General features: G+C 55.1%; 10 protein-coding genes and 1 non-coding gene across 11 annotated transcripts; 7 read left to right on the top strand and 4 right to left on the bottom strand.

Moving 5' to 3' along the window:
* Positions 1-433: 433 nt before the first annotated feature.
* Positions 434-1,484, top strand: BU26DRAFT_439540 (aldose 1-epimerase; the record flags this gene model as incomplete). The annotated part of the gene is made up of 2 exons (XM_033824348.1): positions 434-930; positions 983-1,484. 2 exons carry the CDS (start codon positions 434-436, stop codon positions 1,482-1,484), a joined length of 999 nt encoding a protein of 332 aa, XP_033677178.1.
* Positions 1,485-4,536: 3,052 nt separating this feature from the next.
* BU26DRAFT_t64 lies at positions 4,537-4,634 on the top strand. Its single transcript has one exon. It is a non-coding gene; the product is annotated as a tRNA-Leu (tRNA).
* A 118-nt stretch (positions 4,635-4,752) lies between these two features.
* On the bottom strand, positions 4,753-6,052 carry BU26DRAFT_524809 (uncharacterized protein). Its single transcript, XM_033830361.1, has one exon. It carries the CDS (start codon positions 6,023-6,025, stop codon positions 4,856-4,858), a length of 1,170 nt encoding a protein of 389 aa, XP_033677179.1. The 5' UTR covers positions 6,026-6,052; the 3' UTR covers positions 4,753-4,855.
* Positions 6,053-6,207: 155 nt separating this feature from the next.
* On the top strand, positions 6,208-6,700 carry BU26DRAFT_439397 (uncharacterized protein; the record flags this gene model as incomplete). Its single annotated transcript, XM_033824340.1, has 3 exons — positions 6,208-6,365; positions 6,449-6,601; positions 6,652-6,700. 3 exons carry the CDS (start codon positions 6,208-6,210, stop codon positions 6,698-6,700), a joined length of 360 nt encoding a protein of 119 aa, XP_033677180.1.
* A 22-nt stretch (positions 6,701-6,722) lies between these two features.
* On the top strand, positions 6,723-8,987 carry BU26DRAFT_167876 (uncharacterized protein). Its single transcript, XM_033820228.1, has one exon. It carries the CDS (start codon positions 7,150-7,152, stop codon positions 8,728-8,730), a length of 1,581 nt encoding a protein of 526 aa, XP_033677181.1. The 5' UTR covers positions 6,723-7,149; the 3' UTR covers positions 8,731-8,987.
* Positions 8,988-9,153: 166 nt separating this feature from the next.
* BU26DRAFT_524812 (NAD(P)-binding protein) lies at positions 9,154-10,370 on the top strand. Its single transcript, XM_033830362.1, has one exon. It carries the CDS (start codon positions 9,424-9,426, stop codon positions 10,264-10,266), a length of 843 nt encoding a protein of 280 aa, XP_033677182.1. The 5' UTR covers positions 9,154-9,423; the 3' UTR covers positions 10,267-10,370.
* Positions 10,371-10,802: 432 nt separating this feature from the next.
* Positions 10,803-11,363, bottom strand: BU26DRAFT_168027 (uncharacterized protein). The gene is made up of 2 exons (XM_033820231.1): positions 11,110-11,363; positions 10,803-11,026 (listed from the first exon to the last, which is right to left on the bottom strand). The coding sequence occupies exons 1-2, from the start codon at positions 11,272-11,274 to the stop codon at positions 10,898-10,900; spliced, it is 294 nt and encodes a 97-aa protein (XP_033677183.1). The 5' UTR covers positions 11,275-11,363; the 3' UTR covers positions 10,803-10,897.
* A 90-nt stretch (positions 11,364-11,453) lies between these two features.
* Positions 11,454-13,332, bottom strand: BU26DRAFT_511086 (uncharacterized protein; the record flags this gene model as incomplete). The annotated part of the gene is made up of 2 exons (XM_033827269.1): positions 11,454-12,750; positions 13,028-13,332. 2 exons carry the CDS (start codon positions 13,330-13,332, stop codon positions 11,454-11,456), a joined length of 1,602 nt encoding a protein of 533 aa, XP_033677184.1.
* Positions 13,333-13,929: 597 nt separating this feature from the next.
* On the top strand, positions 13,930-15,327 carry BU26DRAFT_167990 (uncharacterized protein). Its single transcript, XM_033820230.1, has 2 exons — positions 13,930-14,918; positions 14,978-15,327. Exons 1-2 carry the CDS (start codon positions 14,166-14,168, stop codon positions 15,050-15,052), a joined length of 828 nt encoding a protein of 275 aa, XP_033677185.1. The 5' UTR covers positions 13,930-14,165; the 3' UTR covers positions 15,053-15,327.
* Positions 15,328-18,877: 3,550 nt separating this feature from the next.
* BU26DRAFT_400917 (uncharacterized protein) lies at positions 18,878-20,506 on the top strand (the record flags this gene model as incomplete). Its single annotated transcript, XM_033822801.1, has 2 exons — positions 18,878-19,079; positions 19,293-20,506. Coding segments are annotated over 2 exons (1,416 nt in total), but the record flags the coding sequence as incomplete, so codon positions are not given.
* A 2,248-nt stretch (positions 20,507-22,754) lies between these two features.
* On the bottom strand, positions 22,755-23,429 carry BU26DRAFT_571411 (uncharacterized protein; the record flags this gene model as incomplete). Its single annotated transcript, XM_033834128.1, has 2 exons — positions 22,755-23,093; positions 23,424-23,429. The coding sequence occupies 2 exons, from the start codon at positions 23,427-23,429 to the stop codon at positions 22,755-22,757; spliced, it is 345 nt and encodes a 114-aa protein (XP_033677187.1).
* Between the last annotated feature and the right edge of the window lie 50 nt (positions 23,430-23,479).

The raw sequence follows: 23,479 nt of genomic DNA on the forward strand, positions 1-23,479 counted from the left end.
TTGAAGCTATCAGCCGCGTTCACGTGCTCGTCCCACACGGCGGAACAATTAACCTCGCACCACCGACTTGATTAGGCTAATAAACCAACCGATCTTCGCAGTCACTTACAATTACAAGCCCTCCCCCACGAAGTCATTGACTCACCGCTAACCGCTTACACGTATTTCACAGGATCCTTCGAGCAACGCCAACCCAGTTTGACACAGCCTGTATCCGTCCACTTGACCTCAAAGTGAGTTGGACCCGCGCTCCAAGCACCCCGCATTGCGCATACCGTGCGATGGTTCAATCTTGCTTCGGCGACGTCATTGCACGGCAAAGGACATGGGAATAATGGCACATCATGCATGGATCTGTTGTCACGCTAGCTGACGTCCTCGCTGCAGTTTTGCAGCATTCCCAAGGCTTCGGGCCTGATCAAGCGCCTACAACATGTCCGGGGACAAAGCCTTCACCTTCCTTCCGCTAGGAGCCATCATCCAGGAGTTCAAGGTGAATGGAAAGAATATCGTACAGGGCTTTCCCACCGCGAAGCTGTATAAAAAGTACAACTTCCCGTACTTTGGCGAGACTATCGGTCGGATCGCCAACCGCGTCTCCAAAGCAAAGTTCGATTTGAACGGTAAGACTTATCAATTGCCGGTCAACAATGGACCAAACTCGCTCCACGGAGGAAATCTGGGATGGGGCAAGAGGGAATTCGAAGGGGCGGTCGAGGTTGAGCGCAACGGCAAGCAGGCAACTTTCTTCAAGTACCTGAGCGCCGATGGAGAGGAGGGATATCCTGGTACGGTCGAAGTCCGGGTCTGGTATGTGCAAGAGAAGGTGAAAGAGGATGGTGTCGAGAAGGAAGTGCTCCACATCGAGTACGAAGCAGAACTGGTTGGAGATGAGGTACAAGAGACTGCGGTCAATATGACCAATCACAGGTAAGCATGCGTTGTGGCTAGCAAAGGGGCTCTACTAATACCGACACCATAGCTACTTCATCCTCAGCGATTCTCCTTCGATTTCAGGCACCGAGGTCACCTTGATCACGAACAAGTATCAGGTAGTGGATGACGGAGGCATTCCCACAGGCCCCATCGAAGCTTATCCTGGTGTAACCCCAAACAAGGCTTTCACGCTTGGGGAGAAGGAACCAGACATCGACGACTGCTTCGTCGCTAACCCGGACCCATCGAGCGTTCCAATCGATACGCGATCCTCCGCACTGCAGAAAGTGGCATCATTTTATCACCCAGATTCCAAGATCCATCTAGAGATTTTGTCCACGGAGCCGGCCTTCCAGTTCTACACGGGCAAGTACATCGACGTGCCTGCGGTCGAGAATCTACCAGCGAGGGGAGCTCGGTCAGGTTTCTGCGTCGAGCCCAGCCGTTACGTCAACGCCATCAATGTGCCCGAGTATAAGGCGATGATGATCCTCAAAAAGGGGGAGAAGTACGGCAGCAAGATTGCCTATCGCGGATGGCAAGCGTAGGTAATTTCCCATATCGGTAACTGCTCGTATGTGGGCTACAGCAGCTTTGCAAGCCATCATCCGGCCTTTATCGGCCGAGCTAAAATCAATTTTTCGATTCCCATTCATTGCGGGAAGCCTGCGTAAACCGTTTTGTGTCACCGCGTGCGGCACTATATCCGGACATGCTTCCCCGCCTTGCTTGTTCCCATAGCCAAAAATCGCTCACGTCCAGCAACCATCATCACGCGCCAAAGGTATCCAATAATCATTGCATGCAGCTACTTGCGATGCAGAACACCTGGCCTGAGATCGGAGAACTCGGCACCAGCTCGGTGTTACCGGGTTGCCGATTCCGAGCTCCACTGCCCGCCTGGAGGCCGTTTTCCGTTTCCGGTCGCGTTTAGTTCCAAAAATTTCTCCATGTGTTCTCATTTGCTCCTAGGCTCCGCTACCGCGGCTCTAGACATGTTCTAGGCGCTCGCGAATGCGGGAGCCGTTCCCTCTCGATATGATCGACACGTCATGATGCTTTGCGCTTCTGCAAACACACGTCTTCGTCCACACTTCGTCCCATTCGAGTCACCGCAAAGCAGGATCCGTATCCTTCGAGATCGACATCACCAGTGAGGAGCTATACTAGGCGCGGAGGATCAAGAACGAGGCTGGATTGAGGCATTTCTCGGCATCTATCCCCTAAAGCAATCCGCGCGTCCTCTTTTGCGATGTTTTCGAATATCCGATTACTCTGAAGCTTGTGGTGTTCTACTATTCGAAGAGTCATGGGAATAGAGGGACCCTGTCGCCGGAGATAGTGGGCTCGATTGACGTGCGCTTGCAGAATTCTGGACTGATCGAATTTGACGACCAGCGAAGCCTACAAAATAAGCCAGTTGCGACCCAACAGACTTTCTAGCTGCAGCCATACGCGATAACCCACACAGGAGGGCCCAATCGTGTACCTAAATAGCACCCTTCAACGTCGTCAGATCTTCGCCGTCGAGTGCCCGCTTTCGCGCCAACCAGTGTTCGTGGAGACTGCGCCGCTGCGCGCCGTTCCCTGGCCGTTCCATGCTCTTAGAACCATGTTTCTTGGACGTGGTCGGTGTGCCTTCGGCAACGTGTAATAATTATTGTTGTGCCTCGTCACGATGCTAGACTATAGTCGGCTATTGCCCACCTGTTTGGCGTGTCGATGTCCAGATGATCAGGAGAGCAGGTCATCACCGCCCGATATCATCGGTGGATCGAGAGGCGTAGGCATCGCTGACTGGAAATGGATAGTTTGGAATGTCGAATCTTGTGCGGCAATGCAAACCTAGACTGGGCCAGCTCTATTCACCAAATTCTAACCCAAGTTGCATGGATGGCGAGGTCGAAACTGTACCGTGTAGTCTAAGGGGACAGTCAACTGCTCGTCTATGTTGCCATCATCACTGCACTTCTCCTCCCCTACCGAATCATCATTCCTTGAGATGACTACGAGATGTGTGGTTACGGATCCCAAGGTCGAACTCCTATCTCGACGTCGAAAAGGGAGCAAAGCGTAAGATATCGACACGTCAGGGATCACTCGGGGATACGAAGCCGTGGAGATGTGTAAACCCATTGGGGAGCTGAGCTTTCGTCGGACTTCGTGTCGGACAGTCGTCTTTCACATACCGCGCTGCCGGCTACATACTGCCAGCGGAAGTATCCGAGTGAGCTTCTCTGCACGAGATAGGACGGAGAGGACAGAGAAGCATTAGCTAGGCTACCTAGCGAAGTACTACTTACGAGCTCTCAGCCATCGCTGAACGAAAGCGCATTCCGCGCACTGTTGCTAACGCTCCCCGCCACACTCTTTGCAAGTACCATAGGAATGGATAGCTGACCCAGGTGTCGGTACATGCCAAGACGATTCCCGAAGCCGTAAGTATGTCAGCATACATGCTGGGATATAGCAATGAATAATCCGCCGACTTGCATCTTGCATACCGGGAATATGCTTACAATATCGCCTAAACGCTCAGTGATTCCTGAATCAGGTGATACGACAAAGTGTCCACGGGTGGCCCACGATTTACGACGTCATGGTGGTGATCTGTAAGGCTGCTTCTTCGTTGACATAGTCGTTCCTGCAGCGCACGTTCCACGAAGGTTCTCTTAGTGAGCATATCACGGCGTTTTCTCTCCACGCTCCTACTATTTATCATTTGTCAAAATACCTATAGTCGTATTTTTCAAGTCGCCTCTTCGATGCGTCGCGCAGTGGCAGAAACCAGATAACTAGCACGCTGGATCCGCACCGTCGTGCCTCTGCGGCAAGCCTAAACAGCTCGCTCATCAACTGTAAAGTTCCTCATCGCAGGGGCCCCATAAACTGCACGCCGCGCGCCGGATCAGTCGCCGAGTACTTCCCAGGTGGTTCTCGAGCTTAATCAGTGGATTTACCTATCGCCAGCGTATGAGTTGAGGAAATACCTGCTCAACACCAGCGGACAGATCAGGCTAGTGTCTTTTTCCTTTTCCGCCAACTTTTCTTCCTATTCGGTACGCTTTCCGAAATACTTCGGGGCACGCTATGCTGTCGCTCAGCGCAGTGGTCTCTGATCCATCCTGCCTCGTACGAGCGAAGAAAGCTACATATTCGAACGTGCTGCGATGCAAGCGGGTCCCCACAACGTCATAGCACCCAAGTAGCATTGCAGCATGCCATAGCCTCGACCGCTTCAAACATTAATAGCGAATGCGGCGGCGCGAGGATGGTTCGAGGAGCCTGCACCATGCATCCTGATCAGGAAGCAAAACCCAAAAGAGCAACCAGACGGTCTGAATGAAGAAAAGCGCCGTTAACGATGATGTCCCCATGGATCCCTTTGTCGGCCTGCGGTCCGATTCGCCCTGAGTTATATCCTACTCTCCAATCCAATAATTAATAATTAATGTGTGTGCGTGATGACGTGTATGACTCCAGCCTGTGCCCCTCACTTTCTTGGCGTCCAACTCAGGCATTAATCATCATTCGGAGAGATATGATTTTTTGCAATATAAACTGACTAGTGAAATTTTTTTGGATAATGAAGCTCAAAACGACACGATGGCCGAGCGGTCTAAGGCGGTAGATTTAAGTTAATCTAAGTTAAATCTCTACTGGGGAAACCCGCGTGAGTTCGAACCTCACTCGTGTCAGTATTTCTTTTTGAAGTGTCTGGGAATGTGTGGACGAGGTTGGTTTTTTGGGGGTGGGGACGGTGTCGGTGAGATGAATGGGTGAGGTAAAACACTAACAGCAACAGCAACAGCTACGTGTAAACACAATGTCTAGGAAACCTCGCGAACTTTCTTTTTTTATCTGATTCTGCGAAGTTCCACGCAGGCAATACAGGTCATGACTCCTTCAGCCCCTTGTTTCACCCTGTATGCGTAGGGCGGGCTTCGTCCCCCGCGACGTACTCATGCCCGTGGTTTAGGGGCTGGTCGACTTCCTCAAGAGTAGAGAATTCCTCCACATCACGCCCCGGTGTCTCTTCCTCCTCCTCATCCCCGTCTTGCGCCTCGCTCTTCAATACACCCCCTTTCCGCTTAGGAATGACCCCCATAAACGCCTTGCCCCAGTCACCAAACTCTAACCACTTGAGCATGATCTCCAGAACATGGTTCGTAACTAACACCTGCCGGCTCTTCATCTGCAAGAACTCGCCAATGGGTAGTTTCGCCGTCTTGACACCCCGGTTCATGGCTCGTTTGTAGCAGAGGCCTTTGTGGCGGTTCTTGTCGACGAGACCGCCGATGATGTACGTGCTGTTGGGTTTGAGCCGCTCGAGAGTGACGTCGCTTTCGGCCGATAGATAGACGACTTCGCCCTCCTCTTCTGCGTTTTGGTGGTCGGTCTCTTGCTCTCCATTCACGTCCTCTCCTGTTTTGAGAGCACCAGCAACAATTCCACCCTTCATCCACTCCTTCGCCTGGTCAGCCGCATGCACAAAATCCTCCTCGAAGAACCTAAACCCTTTCCAAGATGTATACTGCTTCGCCAAAATCCCATCAAATCGCTCCTTCAGCTTTCCTCCAAAGGATGACACGGCAAGATGGCATCGAAACGGCGCTTTGCGGTTATCAGAATAGCACCTCGTGATTTGCAGTCCCAGGCTCTTTAGTTCATTATCGAACATCAGGTCCTCAAAGTCGCAGTCGAAGATGACACTAATTGGCACTTGGGTCCCTGGAGGTTCTCCTCGTCGTGGAGCCTTTGTTTGGAGAGTTTGAGGCTCCTCGCCGTTGGCTCGACTCTCTTGCCATGCTTCGCGTTTTCGCTCTTTCTTCGCTTTCGTTTTCTCTTTGCGTTTGATTTTACGGTCCTCGCGGCCAGCTTCCCAGCGCTCGAGGCGCTTTTGCTTTTTCAATTGGTTCTTTGACAGCTTTGGTGCAGCGTCCTCGCCGTCCGCTGCTTGATCTGGAGTTTCGGTGTTTTCCGCACTTTCCAGCCCGTCCAGTAGGCCAGCATCCGCAATGTCAGCATGCTCATCCTCCACAGAATGCTCCAACTTGCGCATCTTCGCAGGCCGCTCTTCCGACTCCATGTTAAGTGTGTTGTGCGGGAGCAGAAGCACGACCGGATACCCACTCACCTTCCAGAAAATAACGCTCTTACATAACCGCCAAGCCCGACCCCAGCTGTCCGAGCGTCGCCAGCAGCTCCGACCGCACGCTTCCGCATCACCACCCCGACGAACGAATTGATCCTCCTCCCCACGCCCTCAAGATGCCGCAGGATATGCCGCCTACGGGCGGCTACGGCCCCGTCCAGTACAAGCGAAACCTCCCTGCTCGCGGCTTCCGGCCCGCTGTTTACATCCTCGGCACCGCCGCGCTCATGACATATGGCTTTTGGAGAGTTGGGCAGGGCATCAGGGAGCACAAGTGCGTATCTCACTCGCTTGGGGCGGCATGCCGGGATCTTGGCGAGATTGCGGTGTGGAGGAAGTGCGCTGACGAGGAAACAGCGAACTCGCTCGCGAGAAGATGTGGGCGCGGATATACCTCATTCCCGCACTACAAGCCGAAGAAGACCGCGACCAGGTGCGACGATATTTGGCGGATAAGGCGAGGGAGAAGGAGCTGCTGGGCACAGAGACAAAGGTTTACCACAGCGACAGGTATGAAGGGCCTTCGAGCAGACGCCGCCCGGGCTAATTCACGATTCTAGGTTCGTGCGGCCGACGTTCGCGGTCACGCCGGAGAACACGACGAAGTAGGCAAAATGGTGAGATTCGGGAAGGATGGAGGTGCAGTTGTATATATAAAGGGCGGGCCGTGTATATGGCCGGAGAGACCCCGCGCAGCTGTATTGCATACGAGGAGACCTCCCTCGCTTTTGCCAGCTGGAATTCCTTGAAACTATCACGACCGCCTTCCGTTCCCCGGTTCTGTGCTCATGTTGAATCTTCTCTGCTTCTTTTGGTGGGGAATGAGACTAATTCGCTCCAGAGAGTGTGTCACTAAACGAAATCCCTTACCATCTGCGTGACTCTTACCTCCCTACGCACGGGCCTAGTAATCCACAGCGCCTCACGGGCTATGGTGGACCGAATCACTTTCACTTTGACGAAAAGCAAGTACGAAAGGAAGCTTTTTCTCTCTTCATCGGCTTCCTATTGCGCCCTGGCACCAAATCAACCCACTTTCATCGGGCCCAGGTCAACTCATGTCATTCCTCAGCAGCATATTATCCAACGCCACAGCTGAAGCAAAACACGAGGCGAGTTTTGCGTCCTGCACTCATAAAGCTCGTGCTGGCAACATCCAAAACCCTGCGCCACCCTCATCCCTCGAAGCATCCTACATCATGGTGCCTCGCCCACCCACCGAAACAGAGCTCGATGCCGAATACGACATGATCTCTCCCGCAGAAGCCGACGAATACTGTGATGCGCGTCGCCTACGTCAAGAAACCGGCGAGGATCGCATCCACAATGAGTGGCTCGGCCGTTACCTCGTCCGCAAGAAAGACCGCATTGTCGTCGAATTGGGGCCGCACACGATCTACAAGGAGTTCCGCATTGAAACCATTCCACCAACGTCTAAACTGCTAGTTGCGTTAGGCAAGCGACCTCCGTTCCACAGACATGTATGGATTCCCGAGATCGACGAGCAGATGTTTCGGAGCTATTCGTTCTTGCAGGATGCCGATGCCATGGCAGTCACGGGGTCCTGGATCGATGCGTTTAAGTTGTGGGTCACGGCTAAGTTGCTTGAGGATGAGGCTGTGGAGAAACAAGCACTTTCTTCGATCTGGAGGAAAGCGCAGCTCGGACAATACAAGCTTGACCGGATGTTCAGCCCGGAGGAGGTTGACTGGGTGTTTGGGCATACCGGGAAGGGAACTGCGCTGAGGAAGACTGTGGTCGGGATAACAGTGCGCAGTGAGGGGTTGGTGAGTAGATTGAAGGGACCTGCGGAGTTTGTTAAAGAGGTTGAGGGATATTTGCAGGTGTTGGGAGGGCATGAAGTGGTGGATATGCGGAAGGGAGTGGAGGATGTGTGGCCGGGTATGAGCTTGGACGAGCATGACCTCCCGAAAATATGGCAGCTTAGTCCTTTCGAAGGGGCAATTCCAGCTCCAGCTCCGAAACTCCCGCGATCCTCTCCATCGAAGCAGGGTTTGGCCACTCCAAAATCTCCATCCCTTCCGCAACAGGCCTGTCCCGTCCCCACGAGAGCAACGTCAACCCTAAAACCAGCGGTCCCTCCATCAATACCGTTACCCCGACATACCCCACTATCATCGTCTTCCCTCCAGCAATCTACAACCCCGAAATCCTCCTCCAACCCCTCAAATCTAGCTCCACCCACATCTCGCATACCCATGGCAACCCATCAAGTCGTCCCTCGCATTCAATCTCGGGTAGCAGTCCAACATCTCGAAAACATCTCACGAGATATCCCTTCGATGTTAGTATCGAAGCCACCGTTACCCAGCCCACGCCAGTCGCGATTTGTAGCAACCAGATCACCAATCCCCGGAGTAAACCAAGGTAAATCAAGGCAGCCGTTGAAATATGCGAACAGCGTTCTATGCGGGAAATTCAATAGCCAGCCAGGGAAGGGAGCGCTGCCTTCGGTAGACATCAAGGAGCAACCGGTGAGACAACCAATTAATCCGCCGAATGTAGAGTTATTGGTCAAGAATATGGGGGTGAATTTTGCCGCGAGGCGGAGGGACGAGTGGTGTGAGCAGGGGAAACGGCATTCAGGTGGGCTTAGCGGTGGATACAGGGCAAGTTAAAGATTTGGTGCCCATACAGAGCATCTGTGTACAGGCATGGGCGATATTAGGTTTGGTCGCTGCGCGCGCTGTTGTCCCTAGGACTCGGGACCTACCTATGCACGTAGAGCTACTTGGTCACGTGTTCCCACCTTCGCTCACTAATACAACCCTTCTCTGTCTCCCGAACTAGCAAGCCCCAACTATATAACATCACATTTCCACTCTTCCAGATCTCTTTCAACTAATAAAAATCTGGGCTAAGCGTACCTTGGGAAATATGGGGAACCAGAGCGGTTTTGGTTTTCCGGCCCATGCGGGAAGGCTTTTCCCCAGATTGGGTAGCCATCATGAGACCGATTGGTAGATAACAGGCTAGCGGTAACCATGCAAGTCTATTAGAACATTCATTCTGCTTTATTTGGTATATGTTCTTAGTGCCGTGCTTTTTCTCTTCTCTGATTATCTACTTTCTGCCTGTGAACGAAATGACAGATAAGAAGGTTGCACTGATTACAGGAGGCGGTATGTATACTTTACAAGCTTAAATCATAGAATGCTAGCGCGACTCTGCGCCCTGATCCTCGGTTGTGGTGCCGGTGAAGGCATTTTGTCGGTCCACGATATCACATCCAACCACAACTTGCAAACGATGACCCCAATCCACGCCAATTCCATACATACAGCCGACTAACACCCAGTCCAGCATCCGGGATGGGCCTCGCCGTCGCAACTTCCCTCTCCACCCGCCCCGACTGGTCGGTCCAGATCCTCGATCTCCACGCCGAGCGCGGCCACCAAGCCGCCTCTAGCCTGAACGCCACGTTCCACCAATCCAACGTCACAAACGACACCTCTCTGGCCGCTATCTTCAAAACCGTTTACGCCAAGCACAACAGACTAGACTTCGTCTTTGCAAACGCCGGGATCGCTGAGCACGCTAATTTCTTCGAGCCGCAGGAAGTGGACGACGACCCTGTACTGCCCGTGAAGGGATTACATGCTATTGTGGATATCAATTTGAAAAGCGTGATCACCACGAGCTACCTCGCGCTGCACTATATGCGCAAATCCCCAGGGAAGGACAAGAGTTTGGTGATGACAGCATCCTGTGGTGGTCTTTACCCAAGTTACTACAGCCCCATCTACACTGCGACCAAACACGCCGTTGTCGGGTTCACTCGCAGCGTCGCGCCTTACTACCACACCAATGCCGGGATTCGCGTCAACGCCATATGCCCAGGGACCGTGAAAACGAATCTGCTCAGCTCGAAAGAGTGGGAGAATTTCCCGGAGGAGTATTTCACGCCCGTGGAGAAGATCGCGGAGGTGGTATGTATGCTGGTTGATGGGGAGGATGATGGAACGGGGAAGGTTGGGGAGGAGGTGAAGGGTGGAATGGAGAGTATCACCAAGGGCGCGTTGAATGGCCGCGCTGTTGAAGTAAGCGGGAGAAATCATTATTATAGGGAGATGGTGGGGTACTGTGACGAGGGCATGAGAGCGGTTATGGGGGCGACGAATATAGAGGTGTTGGAGAATGCAGAGGACGTTTGAGGATGATGGGGACGAGAGGCAGTCCACGGTTGTGACATGATAGACTAGAATGAAAATGGGAAGGTAGAGAGTTGATGAGGCGCATAAACAGGGTGGGCCTGGTATATGTGAGAGGAAAAGAACAGAAAGTACCAAATTTTTTTTTGACGTCCCACCAGAGGTTTGGTTTGACAAACCAGGGTTCCTCAAACGTCGAATTTCTAAACGGGTGCACTAAAGTGCAATGCGCGATCAGTGACCGTTGGCTTGTGCAGGTTAAACACGCAATGATGTGGATTCCGAACCCCAGATACTTTCCCCTTGTAGCAACAAGAAGCCCCCAGGCTAGAGAGTCAAACCGTTGGAAATAATATCCTACTCCTTCGAGAGGGGATTGGGGTGCACCTTCTCGGTGGGATTCGAAACACTTTTCAACATCGAGCTGGCAACGGCGTTAGGTTGGGTGGTTTGACCATGCGGGGCCCTACGGGGGCGACATAGAGTAATCAGGAGGCTCAAAGTGGAGTACGCGCCTTAATCTGCTTGGCTGCAGCAAGTTGCGGAGCAGGCGACGTCCCGCAATAGATGATGGCGATAACCTGGAGTTCGTCCTGCTCGTGCTTTCGGCCGATCCGAAACTCCGCGCGTCCGACTAGCAGGATTCGATCCTGATCCTTCGCATGCTCGCGAGAAGCGCATGCGAGACACGCACGTCGTGTGGCACGTTGACTGCCGTCGTACTTCGATGTCCACCAGTTACGCCCGCTCTATTTACGGTTGTCTACCGGTACACCTGTCAGCGTCGTTCACCCAGCTATACCCAGAATATCTTCCGTCTCGACCGCTCTTCTTGAGATGACTGACGAGTGTCGCTAAATATCCAAAGAAACTAAAAGCAGGCTCCAGATGGAAGTAATATATGTGAGGTTGCGGCCAGTGGTTGCGGCACAGCTGTCTTCTGACCGCGGAGCTGAAACGAGAGCTGAGAGCAGTTATCCACTTGTCTCGATGCCGTTGGCGACGGTGCATGGTTGTGGGGTTCGGTTGACGTAAGCAGGCATTGCCGCCCTCCACGAGCTTAGGGCTGAGATGATGAGTCTAAACGACCCGATTCGCGGCAAGTGCAGGGGTGGCATTTTAAGCTTTTAGTCACCTCGTTCCTTCCTGCTCTTTGCAAGTGTCGTACACTGGATGACTGTACCACATGTTCAAACGTCAAGTGCTGAGGTAATAGACCTTGGGCGCCGCAGTGGAACACCATCTCGGGCGACACCACGTGCGGCGGGGCGTAAAGGCGTAAAGGCGTATACCGGACGTTTGTAGCGTGTCTCATACGGTCTGAGCTGGACCGTCGGACCGAGGGATTGCATTTGTGGCTGGTGATGCCGAAGGATTGCTCGCCACAGACGTTGTCCTGAAGGATGAATAGACGTGCATAACCGGGCACGGTTACTCAGCCGCAATGCGGCAGGGCTGCGGCGTGGCGGGGGTCGCTTGTAGGAGGAATGTTTTCTCGGAGTCTGTGAGCGGCCGCTGAGTGGGCCGGAATCCGCTGTGTTTGAGACTGGTGGTATCGCACGAGTGAAAGCGCGCGGCGAAGACGAATGGAAGCGGCCCCCGTTTCGCAGCACCGCAGGAGCTCTTTCGCAAGCAAGGCGATGCAGAGGCCATGTGAAACTCGGGCTCTGACTCGCGCCCGCTCGCTGGCCCGCTGTTTCAAGGACTGGGAATCTGCCTTGCGCTGCCGTCTTTCGACAACCGGGACCGCGTACTCGTGCTCTGGCAGAGGCGTCGTCTGGGCGTGGAAGGGCGAAGAGGACGGTGGAGTGACGTCGAAAGAACGCTGGCGGGCCGGAAAAACTCCGCCGGCGTGACTTCTGGTTGAGGAAGCGGCGACCTCGGGACAGGAGACCAAAATACAGTCTCGCGAGGTCGGCGACGATGGCTTCGCCCGCCTCTCTTCCTCTCCCTCCTCCTCTTTTCCTCCTCTTTCTCGCCCACGCCGCTGGGTAGCACGCTCTCGGTGCCCGGCCGACGAACATGAGCAGGCGTTGCACGAGAGACACCCGAAGTCGACTCTGAACGCCTCCCCCGCCTAGAGATGTCGAATGCCGAAGACGAGCCTTGACGGACGGTGGAGCAGAGCGGAAACAGAGGACGGCTGGAGACTGCGACAAAGCTGCAACGTCATGAGAGGGAGACCGGTCAAACGTGCTTTCGCGTGTCGCTTCGAAGCCGTGAAGCAGACGAGCGACTGCCGCACTGGGTTGGAATGCAGCTTTGGGGAGCCCGGGCTGACCCAAACGCACTGCATGCTCGAATCGGACGCGGAGGCGCGCTCGAGGAGAAGGGGGTTTGTTGGTAGGCGGCCTGGGGCTCATGCCGACCCGCTGTTGGCCAAGTTTCTGCTGAGGTAGTCTCCATGCCGCGAGCCTCGACAACGCTCCCCGACTGCTGCCCGGCCTGCCAGCGCGCAAGAGACGTCCAACGGCTTCGAGCACCTGACTAGAGGAGCCAGGAGCACAGGAGCACAGGAGCAGGGGCGCACGGAGCAAGCAGCAGGGAGCACAGCAGGGCGTCGGGTTCGCTTGTCGGACCATTCATTACTAATAATACATGCGTCGGCAAATCTTGGCCCGATTTGGCCCCCCCGCGTGCCCGCCCACTCCCTCGACGAACACCGTCCGGCTACACGCTCCCGGAGCTACATATGTGCGCCTTCGACCGGCGTCAGACTAGCACGTCCCAAGAGTAAGCCAGCCCGCACACCGACACTACGTACTGTACCCTCCATGCCCTGCTGCGATCGACGAGCCCATCACGGCCCACGCCTTGCAGTGGCTCTCTGGGGAACCGCTTTTTGCCTCCCTGCGCGACCGCCTCTGATGCCGTCTTACACCAAGCGCCGTCGGCGTCGCCAGAAGCTGCCCATGAGCAACGCGCCACATGCAGCTCCGGGGAAGCGTCGACCGTCTGCGTGACCTTCTGGAAAGCTTCCATCACTGATGCGCCCTTGTCCGGTCGCGGAGGCACAGCACGAGGTGCCGCAAGCCCGCCGCGACCTCGTGGATTTCCGTTTGATTGCATGGCCCTTGGGAACCCGCCCTAGCCCGGCCCCGTCAGAGGGCAGGGCTGGAGCCAGAGCTTGGTCTCTCCCGCCATGGCGGTTCCTGTACCCATCATGGTGCAGGGTTCAACTAGTTCGACCAAGGCTCACTCAAGCGCCCACCGCATTTGTGAACACTTATGCACTCGCGCTCAAGTGGGAGCCAGCAGCCATGATGCGGTATCCAAACAGGAACCCAAACGACGACCAGCATGAACCAGCCCTGCCCGCTTTCAAGCTTCCTCTAGTCTGCTGCTATTATTTATCGAGCTAGCTCCCTGAGTGAGATGCTTCTTACTTCACTTCTGAGAAGACCATAAGCTCTTCTTCAGCCTGCGCCCCGGATCTACAAAGTCTGCGCTCCTCCACGGGTCCACTCGCCTGGACTTCTACCTCAGTTTCTAACTTGGTACCCTTCAGGCCCAACCCCACGGGCCAATCACCCTGCATCAGGGACTGCGAGACATCACGACTCCGCCACGGTCCGCCACACTGGTTTCCACGAGCCCACGGGCCTCAGCCTTATTCTTCTGCGGAAACACAATCCTAGACGTCGCGGGACTAAACTTATACACCCCGGACTTACAGCCTACTTTGCCCTAACCATCTACGGTCTGGTCTACGACTGTTGTCATCTCACTTGAGCCTCCCGCTGGCGCGCTTTGACCCCTCATCGCACGATATACGACCACCTCCCCCCCGCGAGCCGTGAGCGATCCTCTGATCTGATATAACACCGCTCCTCCAAAGTCCCAATCCTGATTACGATTTTTACATACCCCTCTTTGACTGCTTCGCACTTGAACCTCCCACCATGACAAACTTCTTCTCTCCCGAGCCAGAAGTGGCCCTCATGGGACCGGACGACACCATGGGCCATTTGTTTCCTTCGAGTTCATGCCAGTCGCCTCCTAGCATCATGTATTCGCCACCGCTACACCAAATGACACACCGACCACCAACGACGCAATTTGGAACTGGCCAGATTTACCCGCCAGCGCACGACTACAGACCGGTGGTGAGCTCGCCATACCCGCCGCATTCGTTCTGGACATCGCAGCCCTCGCCGATGCCTCCGACTCATGTAACCTACTCTACCTACCCGCCCCTCTCTGCGATGAGCTCTGCACAAGTCCTGGCGCCTGATCCGGCGTTGCTTGCTCATTCCATCGGCGGGACTCGACCCTCGAGGTCGCACTCAGCCTCCTCGTCTTTGGGCATTCCCTCTAGTGGCGCTGCTGATCGATCGCCGCCTTCGTTGTCGCGATCCTTATCACCAAGCTCTCCAGATCTCCGGGCTTATGGGTTTCCCAATAAGAATGGCACCTGGAGTTGCGCTTATCCCGGTTGCACGTCAAGGGCAGTCTTTACACGGGGTTGCGACCTTAGGAAACACCACAAGCGGCACACAAAGTCTTTCTTTTGCCGTCATGAAGGGTGTCCACAGGCAACTGGTGGAGGCTTCTCTAGTAAGAAGGATCTCGCGAGGCATGAAGCAAAGCACAACCCGGGCGTTCTGTGCGACTGGGAAGGTTGCGACAGAGTGTTTAGCCGAGTAGACAACATGGTAAAGATCCTGCATTTGCCCCAGCGAGAAAGGTGACATAAGGCTAATGCAACACGCAGCGAGACCACGTAAAGAGAATACACCTGAAAGCATCACGGAACGGGTCGGCTTCGAAGTCGGCATCCTCGTCGTAACGTAGCTCGAGTATTCGTTTCGAGCGCGCAAGTGCCGGTCGAAATGGCTGGGGGTATGCGCTCCCGGCGTACGACGAGGCCCGACGGCATCGAACCGACCACATCACTCTATTGTCGGACCTCTTCGGCGGCCGAGGCAATTCGGCCTACGACATCTGGGAAAACAGAGATCACTCGGTGTACAGATAGCTTCGCCAAACCATTTCCTCTTCAGCCGTCGTTTACGATACCCAACTCTCGCGTTTTGTAGACTTTCGCTTCAAAGATCCCCGCAGCAGTGGGCGCTGACGTTACGCTGGTTTTCGATTTTGCATCGCCATGGCGTTTAGCTCGTTGGAAGCTTGATTATTAGAAGGCGCTGTTTGCCTTCGGGCTACAGCACTAGCAGTACAAAGTCAAAGACATTAGGACAAGTGCTTCGTCCGCCTGCATGGCTTGCACGAATCCATTAGAAGCATTTTTAGCTAAGAATTATCTGCCTGCATAGCTTTCTTTTTCGTTTACGCCTCTCCTCCCCGCTTTCAGCTTCATTTGAGACCGCGACCCCCTACTACAGAACATCACTGACAAACGACTCTACATTGCGCAAAACAATCACTCTCAGATTTCTGTCTTTCCTTTTCGGAGTTGGCGAGCTAGAACGGCATGTCATGTCCTTGGTGGGCAACCGCTTCGCTCTGAAACGTCCGCAGCTAGTGGGTGGCCTTATTTTCTCGACAAGGCTGACTTGACAGGCCCTGACAAATTGGCACAGGATCGGAACCCGCGCGAGAGGCGAATGACACCCTGACACCCCACAGATACACCGGCTTAGGAGCTGAGCATCAAGCGCTTCACAAAGTCCCTGCCATGTGGACTGATGTCACCCTAGTTCGCTGTGTGGCATCCCTAGATTTTGGGCTTGTTGGGCATAGGGCGGTGCCAGGCTAATTGTTGGTGGCTATGGCTTTCGAGCTCGCCCCTCAACCTCGCCAACAGGGGTTAGTTTAAGCATATTGCACAGTCAGACCGCGTGGTGGAGGATCGATAGAGACCATGGCGGCTGATCAGAGGTTCAATCAACCCGCATTCTGGTGAGTAAGTGGCCGGAACTTTCACGGCTACCGCTCCAATCCGCAAAACGAAGCATGGTGAGCTTGCGTTCATCTTTTCGAAACCTGACCGTGGCTGCAAAGCAGGGCAGACGACCGCACCTACATAACAGAGACCCTGGATACGACGCTGCACGGGATCATGCGCGTGGACGTCACCGGCGGTAACTCGTCCAACGGCCGGCCAAAAGGGACCAGCTAGAGTTTCGTCTTCATCTTCCCGTGCAGGCGCTAAAGCATCCCATCAGACGACAGCGCCCTACACTTCCCGCTGGTACATATGACTGGGCCCACGAAGAACGCCCTCATCAATGTTCCCTCATTCGGACCCCAAGACGTCTCACGATGCGCAAACATTCGGTTAGCCGGTATGCGGTAAGGACCGGTTGGGAATACGTGCCGGGTCTCTAAAGAAATTGCACTCAGCCTGACTCTCCAGCATCTCCTGGCTTTGGAGAGGGCAATTGCGAGAGCAATTGCGAGGGCGATTGATCCAACGCGGTTACTGAGATCACAATCATCGAATGCGTCCACGCTTCCTCTAATCTAACGTCCAGTGCCTTTCACGCCCGTTTTCAGGCCGCTCACCATCTATTCATAGATTTAAGCATACCGGTACCTCCCTCCCAGCGGAATCCTACCATGGGCACCACCATTCGGCACTCTTCCACCGATGACGGGAGAGGCCCAACACCACGGTGCAGCGGCCGCACCCGTCATCGGACTATCTAGACGTATGCATGAAGGCAGCGACTTGGCCCGCGTGGCTCCAATCCTTCAGTGCAACAGCAGTCCGCCGTTTGTAAAACGAGCAGTCCAATCAGCAGTGAAGCGTTTAAGCAGGGGCGCAACTTCCCCCCAAGCGTCTGGCCGAGTCGTTCAATCGTTCAGTCCAACAGCACGGAACTGGGAGCTGGTCGTGTTGCGAAGTTTCAGAGAATATGGGCGTTGCGCTCAGCTCCCCCTGTTGGAACTTGGGGCGAGCAGCTAGTCCACCATTCGTCTGGTAACCGAGCGTACACCAAACCGCTTATGATTAGGCTGCATTAGCGCATGTCGCTAGGCTCGCCCTGTGGTCAAATCGTCATCTGGTTTTTAAGAGTCCCTTCGAATCGAACAAACCCATCTTGCATCTCTTCACCATCCACGCGAGCGCGCAACCGGCCCCTATAGCCGCAACCCCAACAGCCCAACAATGCCCCCGTCTCTGAAAGCATCGAGCTTGCTGCCTACTCCATTCGTCAGCGCCGGTCGTTGCTCGAGGATGGGATTGGGACAAAAGTCTCTGGTTTCCGCAAGGCGCAGCTGTCACCCCGAGCTTTGACGGCGGAGTTTAGCACAAGGCCAAATAGCGACCATCCGAAGTACAGCAAATCGCGACATCCCTATAATTACCTACACCAGACGTAGCACGCTCCATGATGGAGGTGGCTATGTAGATGGTCGAGTTTCAGATGCTTGCACTACCGTTAAACATTCCACTTCGCTGGCCGATGACGCAAGCAGCGGTCGCGGACGGCAAGCTGCCACCCTTACTGTACTTCGGCCACATGCCACGATCATGGAGATACGCGACTACCGACTCGCCGAGGTTCATCCTTGAAGGTTAAGGCTTGCAAGCTCTGAGACTCTCCATTACTGTAAACCTCGGGATGACTCCAACACCATGAGGTTTCTCTCCTGGACAGCGCCACGCTGCGCGACAAAGGAGATTTCGATTGCTGCTTCCGGCCGGAGTATGCTATCCTAGGGATCATCTTCGACATGTCCTCGCTCGCTCGCTCGCATGCCTGCATTCTATACTGCAGGGTTGATCTGATGCCCCAAGTCTGCACCAGCTTCGACCTACATGGCGTATTGCGTCATCTCAGATGGTACAACACGAGACAGGTAAATACACAAACCGGATTTGAGACCTACTGACCCGCAATCCGCTCTTTTGCATACTGCGAGCTACGATCACTATACACACAGCACACCCCTCACAACGCTTCTCTCGCTGCATCCTACCGCAAACGGCAGCCAAGCCACGTATTGCTAAACGCCAACAACGGGATGCGAAGTTACATTCCGGCAGCCTCGCGCGGTTGGAACTTGCCCACTTGGTGGCTTGCAACATTAGCCGAGAGTGACCCTGACGCACGAGCACTTGTCGACACAGTACCACCACAGGATCAGATAACACTGATGCTCTGTGCCACGTGTTTTTGAACGCTGCGGCCTCAGGCACCAACTACTTCTCTGCTTTCGATGATGTGCGAAGCCGAGGGGGTAAGTTGGCCAATAAGGAGACGAGATGTTATCGCGCGATCAAGCGATACCGATCTCGGCCTCGTCGTCCGACCTCATCAATGGGACGCGTAACACAGCGCCCGAAAGAGGACATCGTGAAGAACTAACGAGAAAATCATGAAATCGGCTCCAGTTTGCTTCGCAAGCTCGCTGTCTCCCTCGTGGTCTTGCTCTCCTCCCTCTACTTCGCCAGTGCCTGGGCGAAGAGAGTAAATGCCCGCCAGCCAGCCAGTTTCAGCGTCAGCTCGCAATCGCATGCGATCGAAATAGATTCAATATGCATCTCAGCGCTCTCATTTCTGCTCTTTCTTTTGTTGTCTGTCTTCCTCCAGCGCTCGCGAAGTCCGAAGATCCAACAGTCCAGAATGCGAATCACATCTTCAACGCAATCCACTCTTCCATGCGCCAATGGGGTTCATCACTCAACCACAATGGCATGTCTTTCTTCCTCGCCACAGTTCCAGCAGGCACGCAATTGTACCATGGTACCTCACAGAAAGAATCAATCAAGGGCATGGAATGGCTTGCTTTCGAGCCTGAGCATGCCTTGATCTTTGCAAGACCAAGAGGAAGGGGGCCTCCGGGAAGAGGACCTCCGCCTGGAGAAGGAGATGGAGACAGCGATGGAGAGCGTAAGATGGGGAGTGGGTTATTAGCTGATGGACAGGAGTGGGAGTGGGAGCACTATCCGCCGCCCCCTCCAGGGCCCCATCATCCTCACGAACCACCTGAGCATCACGGACAGCCTCTACCTACGCGCCACGATTGCCCTCCTCCACCGCCGGGGCCTTCTCATGGCCCGCCTCCGGAGCACTATCTACCGCCTCCACCTCGTCCACCGCCAACGCATAACAGAGGCCCTCCACCTCCGGCACTGCACCGAAAACGCGACCGCCAACAACCTCTCTTCATCCCCAACTCAGAGGAGCCCTCCGAAGAGCCAACCCAACCCGGCTACCTCCACACTTACACGCCCCTCCATCCCCTTACGCTCCTCTACATAGACGGCATGTCCGCCGGCAAAACCTCCAATGGCACCCTCGACACACAAGACATGCTCTTGCTCAACCTCTCTCTCCCCTCCCACTCCCCCATGGGCGGCGAATTCGAGCGAGCGCGCCGCCTGTGCAACCTGTCATCCACGCTCTGGCAGCGCAAAATCGACGGCGTGCTGCGCATGGAAGGCGGTTTTGAAATAATCCTCTGTGATTTCGAACGGGATTTGGAGGTCAAAGACGTGATGCCGGTGGTGAATAGCGGACGCGGAGGAGGGGGAGGGATGGGCAGGGGAATGGGAGGAATGAAGTATTTGAAAGCGATTACGGATCGGTACCATGGGATTGGCGGGGGGAGAGTGGTGCTGAACTATGAGAAGTTTGTTAGTGTGTTTGGATATACGGGCTTGGAGCTGTGGAAGAACGATGTTGTGAGTGATACGCCGCAGCCAAGGCTGCAACATGTTTCTCCTACGCAGCTGCAGGAGATCAAGAGTGCGGTTACTGAGATGATATTGACTCGAGAGGAGAACGATAAGGACGGAAGGAATTGGCAACAAGTCGCTGATATGGCAGTGAAGCGGTACAGCGCGCCATTGCACTATCTAAACACAGACGAAGCCGTCCGCTCCAGCAAAGAGGACTTCGGGGATTACCTCTTTATGCTGCTACGCCCGTTCATCGACTACACATCTCGCAACACCACACTCGAAACAGCGCGCTGCGTCTCGCAGATTGTTCCGCCTCTGCCACTTCCGCCTTCGTCTGCTCCCTCCCTCGCACATACAGCCTTGCATACCGTAACCCGCGAAGTATGCTCCGCTCTCCTGTCCGCACTCGACATTACAACCTTGTCGCTCTCGCGCTCGCTAGCAGCTACAAGTCCGCCACCGTCCCATGCCCTCGACCTCATCGACACGCTGGTATCCTACCTCCAGTGGACGAGCTGGAAGGACTGTGGTCCTTGCGCGGATGATGAGGTGTGTCTTGTGCCAATCTGGCCAATGGGTACGCTGGAGGACCATAGGAGTCCGCGATGTACGCGTGAGGGAGAAGTCGGCTCAGGGTATTGGGGACGATTCGGGAGGAGGCCGGGAGGGGGTGGTCCTTCTGGAGGGGAGGACCCACCTCAGCGGAAGGAAGGATTAGGTCAGGAGGAACAGGGTTGGGGCCATGGTGGGCATAGGTCTCAGAAGGGTGGCCGCAGAGTTGGGAAGAAGCACTGTGGTGCTCGCGGGCATGGGCGCGGCCGCGGACGAGGCATTTGGGGGCATGTAGAGCGAGCTGCGAGGTGGATAGGGAGTTGGTTGAGGCCAAAACACGGACCACGAGATGCTGGCTGGAGATGCTAAGTTGCATGGGGAGGATGTGGCGAGCTTGCAATAGTAGTCGTAATAGGGCGGTAGAAACGGCATGGCGTGTTGCATGCATGGGAGAAAAGCGCCAGGGCTGCTGGTCCCCGCGGGGGGCCTGGATGCTTACAGGCTGTATCCGACAAGAATGGAGGAGTTGTTGATTGGACTACCGACCGTTTTGATTTCCTTTGTTATTTACTTCGAATTCCCCTTTTACGCCCTGTTTGACAGCCCTGTCGCCCTAGTGGTGGGCATAGCCGTGGGCATGTGGGCGGCTAGGGCCTTCATGGTCGAAAGTCTTTCTGCAGAGGCTTGCAGCTAACAATCCGTTCCATACCAATGAGATGCTTGGGCTCTTGTTGAGACCTCCCTCGCGGGCTGCTGACCGGTTGTTTCACCCCGAAGGCTAACTGAAGGGGAAGTCATTATTGGGCGGGGGCTTTTTACTATATGTGCGGCATGCATGATTCCACGAAGGACCCGTGTTCAGGTTGCGAGCCCTGGCTTCGTGGGGCCGTGTTGTAGAGTGGTTTGTACCACACAAGCTTTCAGAAGGCGTACCAACCACTCTTCGATACAACCGGGGTCGTTAGAGAAGCGCCGAGTAGTCCAATGAGAGACCCATACGTTCATGTGCGTGATATATTACTGGCTTCAGGAAGCCCGTGGATGGCGGTGGTGCGATCCTTCCAGTCCTGTCGCTATAAGGAAGTCTAAACAGGTGTAGACTGTGTCAAAATACTAGCCCTCGGTGTGGAAACGGAGCCGTAGGCCGATATGCACGTGCTGCATCCCATATGAGGCTGAAGCCGATGCTCTCCCGCTCACCTTAGCAGACTCAGCGTTATGCAATCATGAAACGCCAGGGTCTCCTCTTTGACCTCTTTCTTGGCCATCGCCTCAGCGCCATGAAGCACCGCCGAATTTACTGTATGGGGTAGGCGATCGTGATACCCAGAATAAAGCAATGGGCGGCCAAGCCATGCTCGAGGAGCAGCATCTTTAGCCGGAGTGAATCAGATAAGCTCTAACCTCGAGACGAGCACGAGACGGACGCAAGCCCCGCATTTAACTGGAGCGTTTAGTGGAGTTAGGACCGAGCAGGCCTCGCACTGGCGAATCCGGTCGCGTCGGAGGCCCGTGGCACAGATCGGCCGCGTCGAGGTTGGACCCTGCCATGAGCGGATTGAGGTAGTGATGTGCGCTCTGTCGGTGTGAACGATGGCGCGACGCTTGTTACACCGGTCACGATGGAGGGATTTCGAAGACATGGTGATGGCACTTGCGCTAGGCAAGGTTGAGTCGATGTTGATCCTGCGGAGAAGGCTGGCGCGTGATTGGCTGCGAGCGGTGATGGACACATAGGGCTGATGGTGGCAAGATACTAAATAAAAGCCACCGGTCTCGGCACACGACGAGGCGGTGGATGCTTTTCGGACGCCTGCTTTCACGTGCGATGATGCGCCAACTGGCACAGCACGAAACGTCGGTGAGGGACAGAGAAAGACGCGGGACGAACACAGTCGCAAACGATCATCGTAGCATCGTACTGCGGGGACTTGGATTACTTGGTACGGGGACGGAGATGCCGGCCGACTTAGACTACAGTGTTCGTTCGCATCGAACGAGAATAGCCTGGTTGAGTATCGCCCCCGATCAAAGGGTTGAAGCGATTAAAGCTGAATACGTGAAAGCCAGGCGTAGTCGTCTCCATTACGCGCATTATTGTCTCCGCAGGTGATGCTTTCCCGTTACTCAACGATACACGGCTTGCTCTTCAGCCGCAGGGCGGTCCAGTCTCTTCTTGGTCTTTCTATCGCTGTCTGTCTTCTCTTAAAATTGGCATCTGATGCGCAGTGGAGGGATGGATGCCAGCGTCCGTGGGCGCAACGTCGGCAGGCGCAACCGGCCAGAAGGGATGCTGGCTCGAATCATCGAAAAAGGTGGTCTCGCAGTAGACGAGTGGCCTTCAGCCAGGAAATCCGTCCAAGCCATCAGGGTCATTGACGAGCTTCCAGAAGCCGTATATGATGCCGATGAACACTATAACCACGAGTGCCTGGCCGACCCATTCCGGGAGCGACCTATCCGTGCTCTCGATCTCGCTGCTGGCGACGGACGATTCAGCAGGCTCGGCGTACGCTTGGTCGGTGCCGTAGTTCGGAGGCGGGCCGACGAGGAGAGGGGAGCTCGAGGAGTGTGTGGCATCATCGTAGGACGGCGGGGGCTCGTCTGGAGGGGGCGGCGGCGGGAACTGATATGCGGCGTGCTGGTTCCATGGCGGCGGGGGCGGCTGGCCGTGGGCGTTCTGCGTTTGTTAGTCACGCGAGCATGCGGCTGGTGTCTGCCTGGGTAATACATGCCGGCGAAGGGTTGCTCATTGCTGCTGTAGCATGTCTGTCCCGGACGGCTCTGGGGCGAGCTGGTGCAGTCACATCGACCCGTGCTTCGCCCTCGGCGGTGGGCTGATGGCTGGTGGCTGGTGGCTGCCCAGGCGGTGGCTGGTGGCGTGGCGTTCCACAAATGGCAGCGAGGGCCGGAGTTTCGTTTTGCCGATCAGATGTGGCTGTGGCTTGCAACGTCTCCCCGACGTCGTTCACTCACGCGCAGGCACAAGTCAAGCAACACTCCCACAAACAAGCATGTCCTGTGCTGCGCGTTCCACACACAGCTATGCCTTCTTCTGCGCGGCCC

Source organism: Trematosphaeria pertusa, assembly GCF_010094035.1.
Source record: "Trematosphaeria pertusa strain CBS 122368 unplaced genomic scaffold BU26scaffold_21, whole genome shotgun sequence".
Classification (NCBI taxonomy): domain Eukaryota; kingdom Fungi; phylum Ascomycota; class Dothideomycetes; order Pleosporales; family Trematosphaeriaceae; genus Trematosphaeria; species Trematosphaeria pertusa.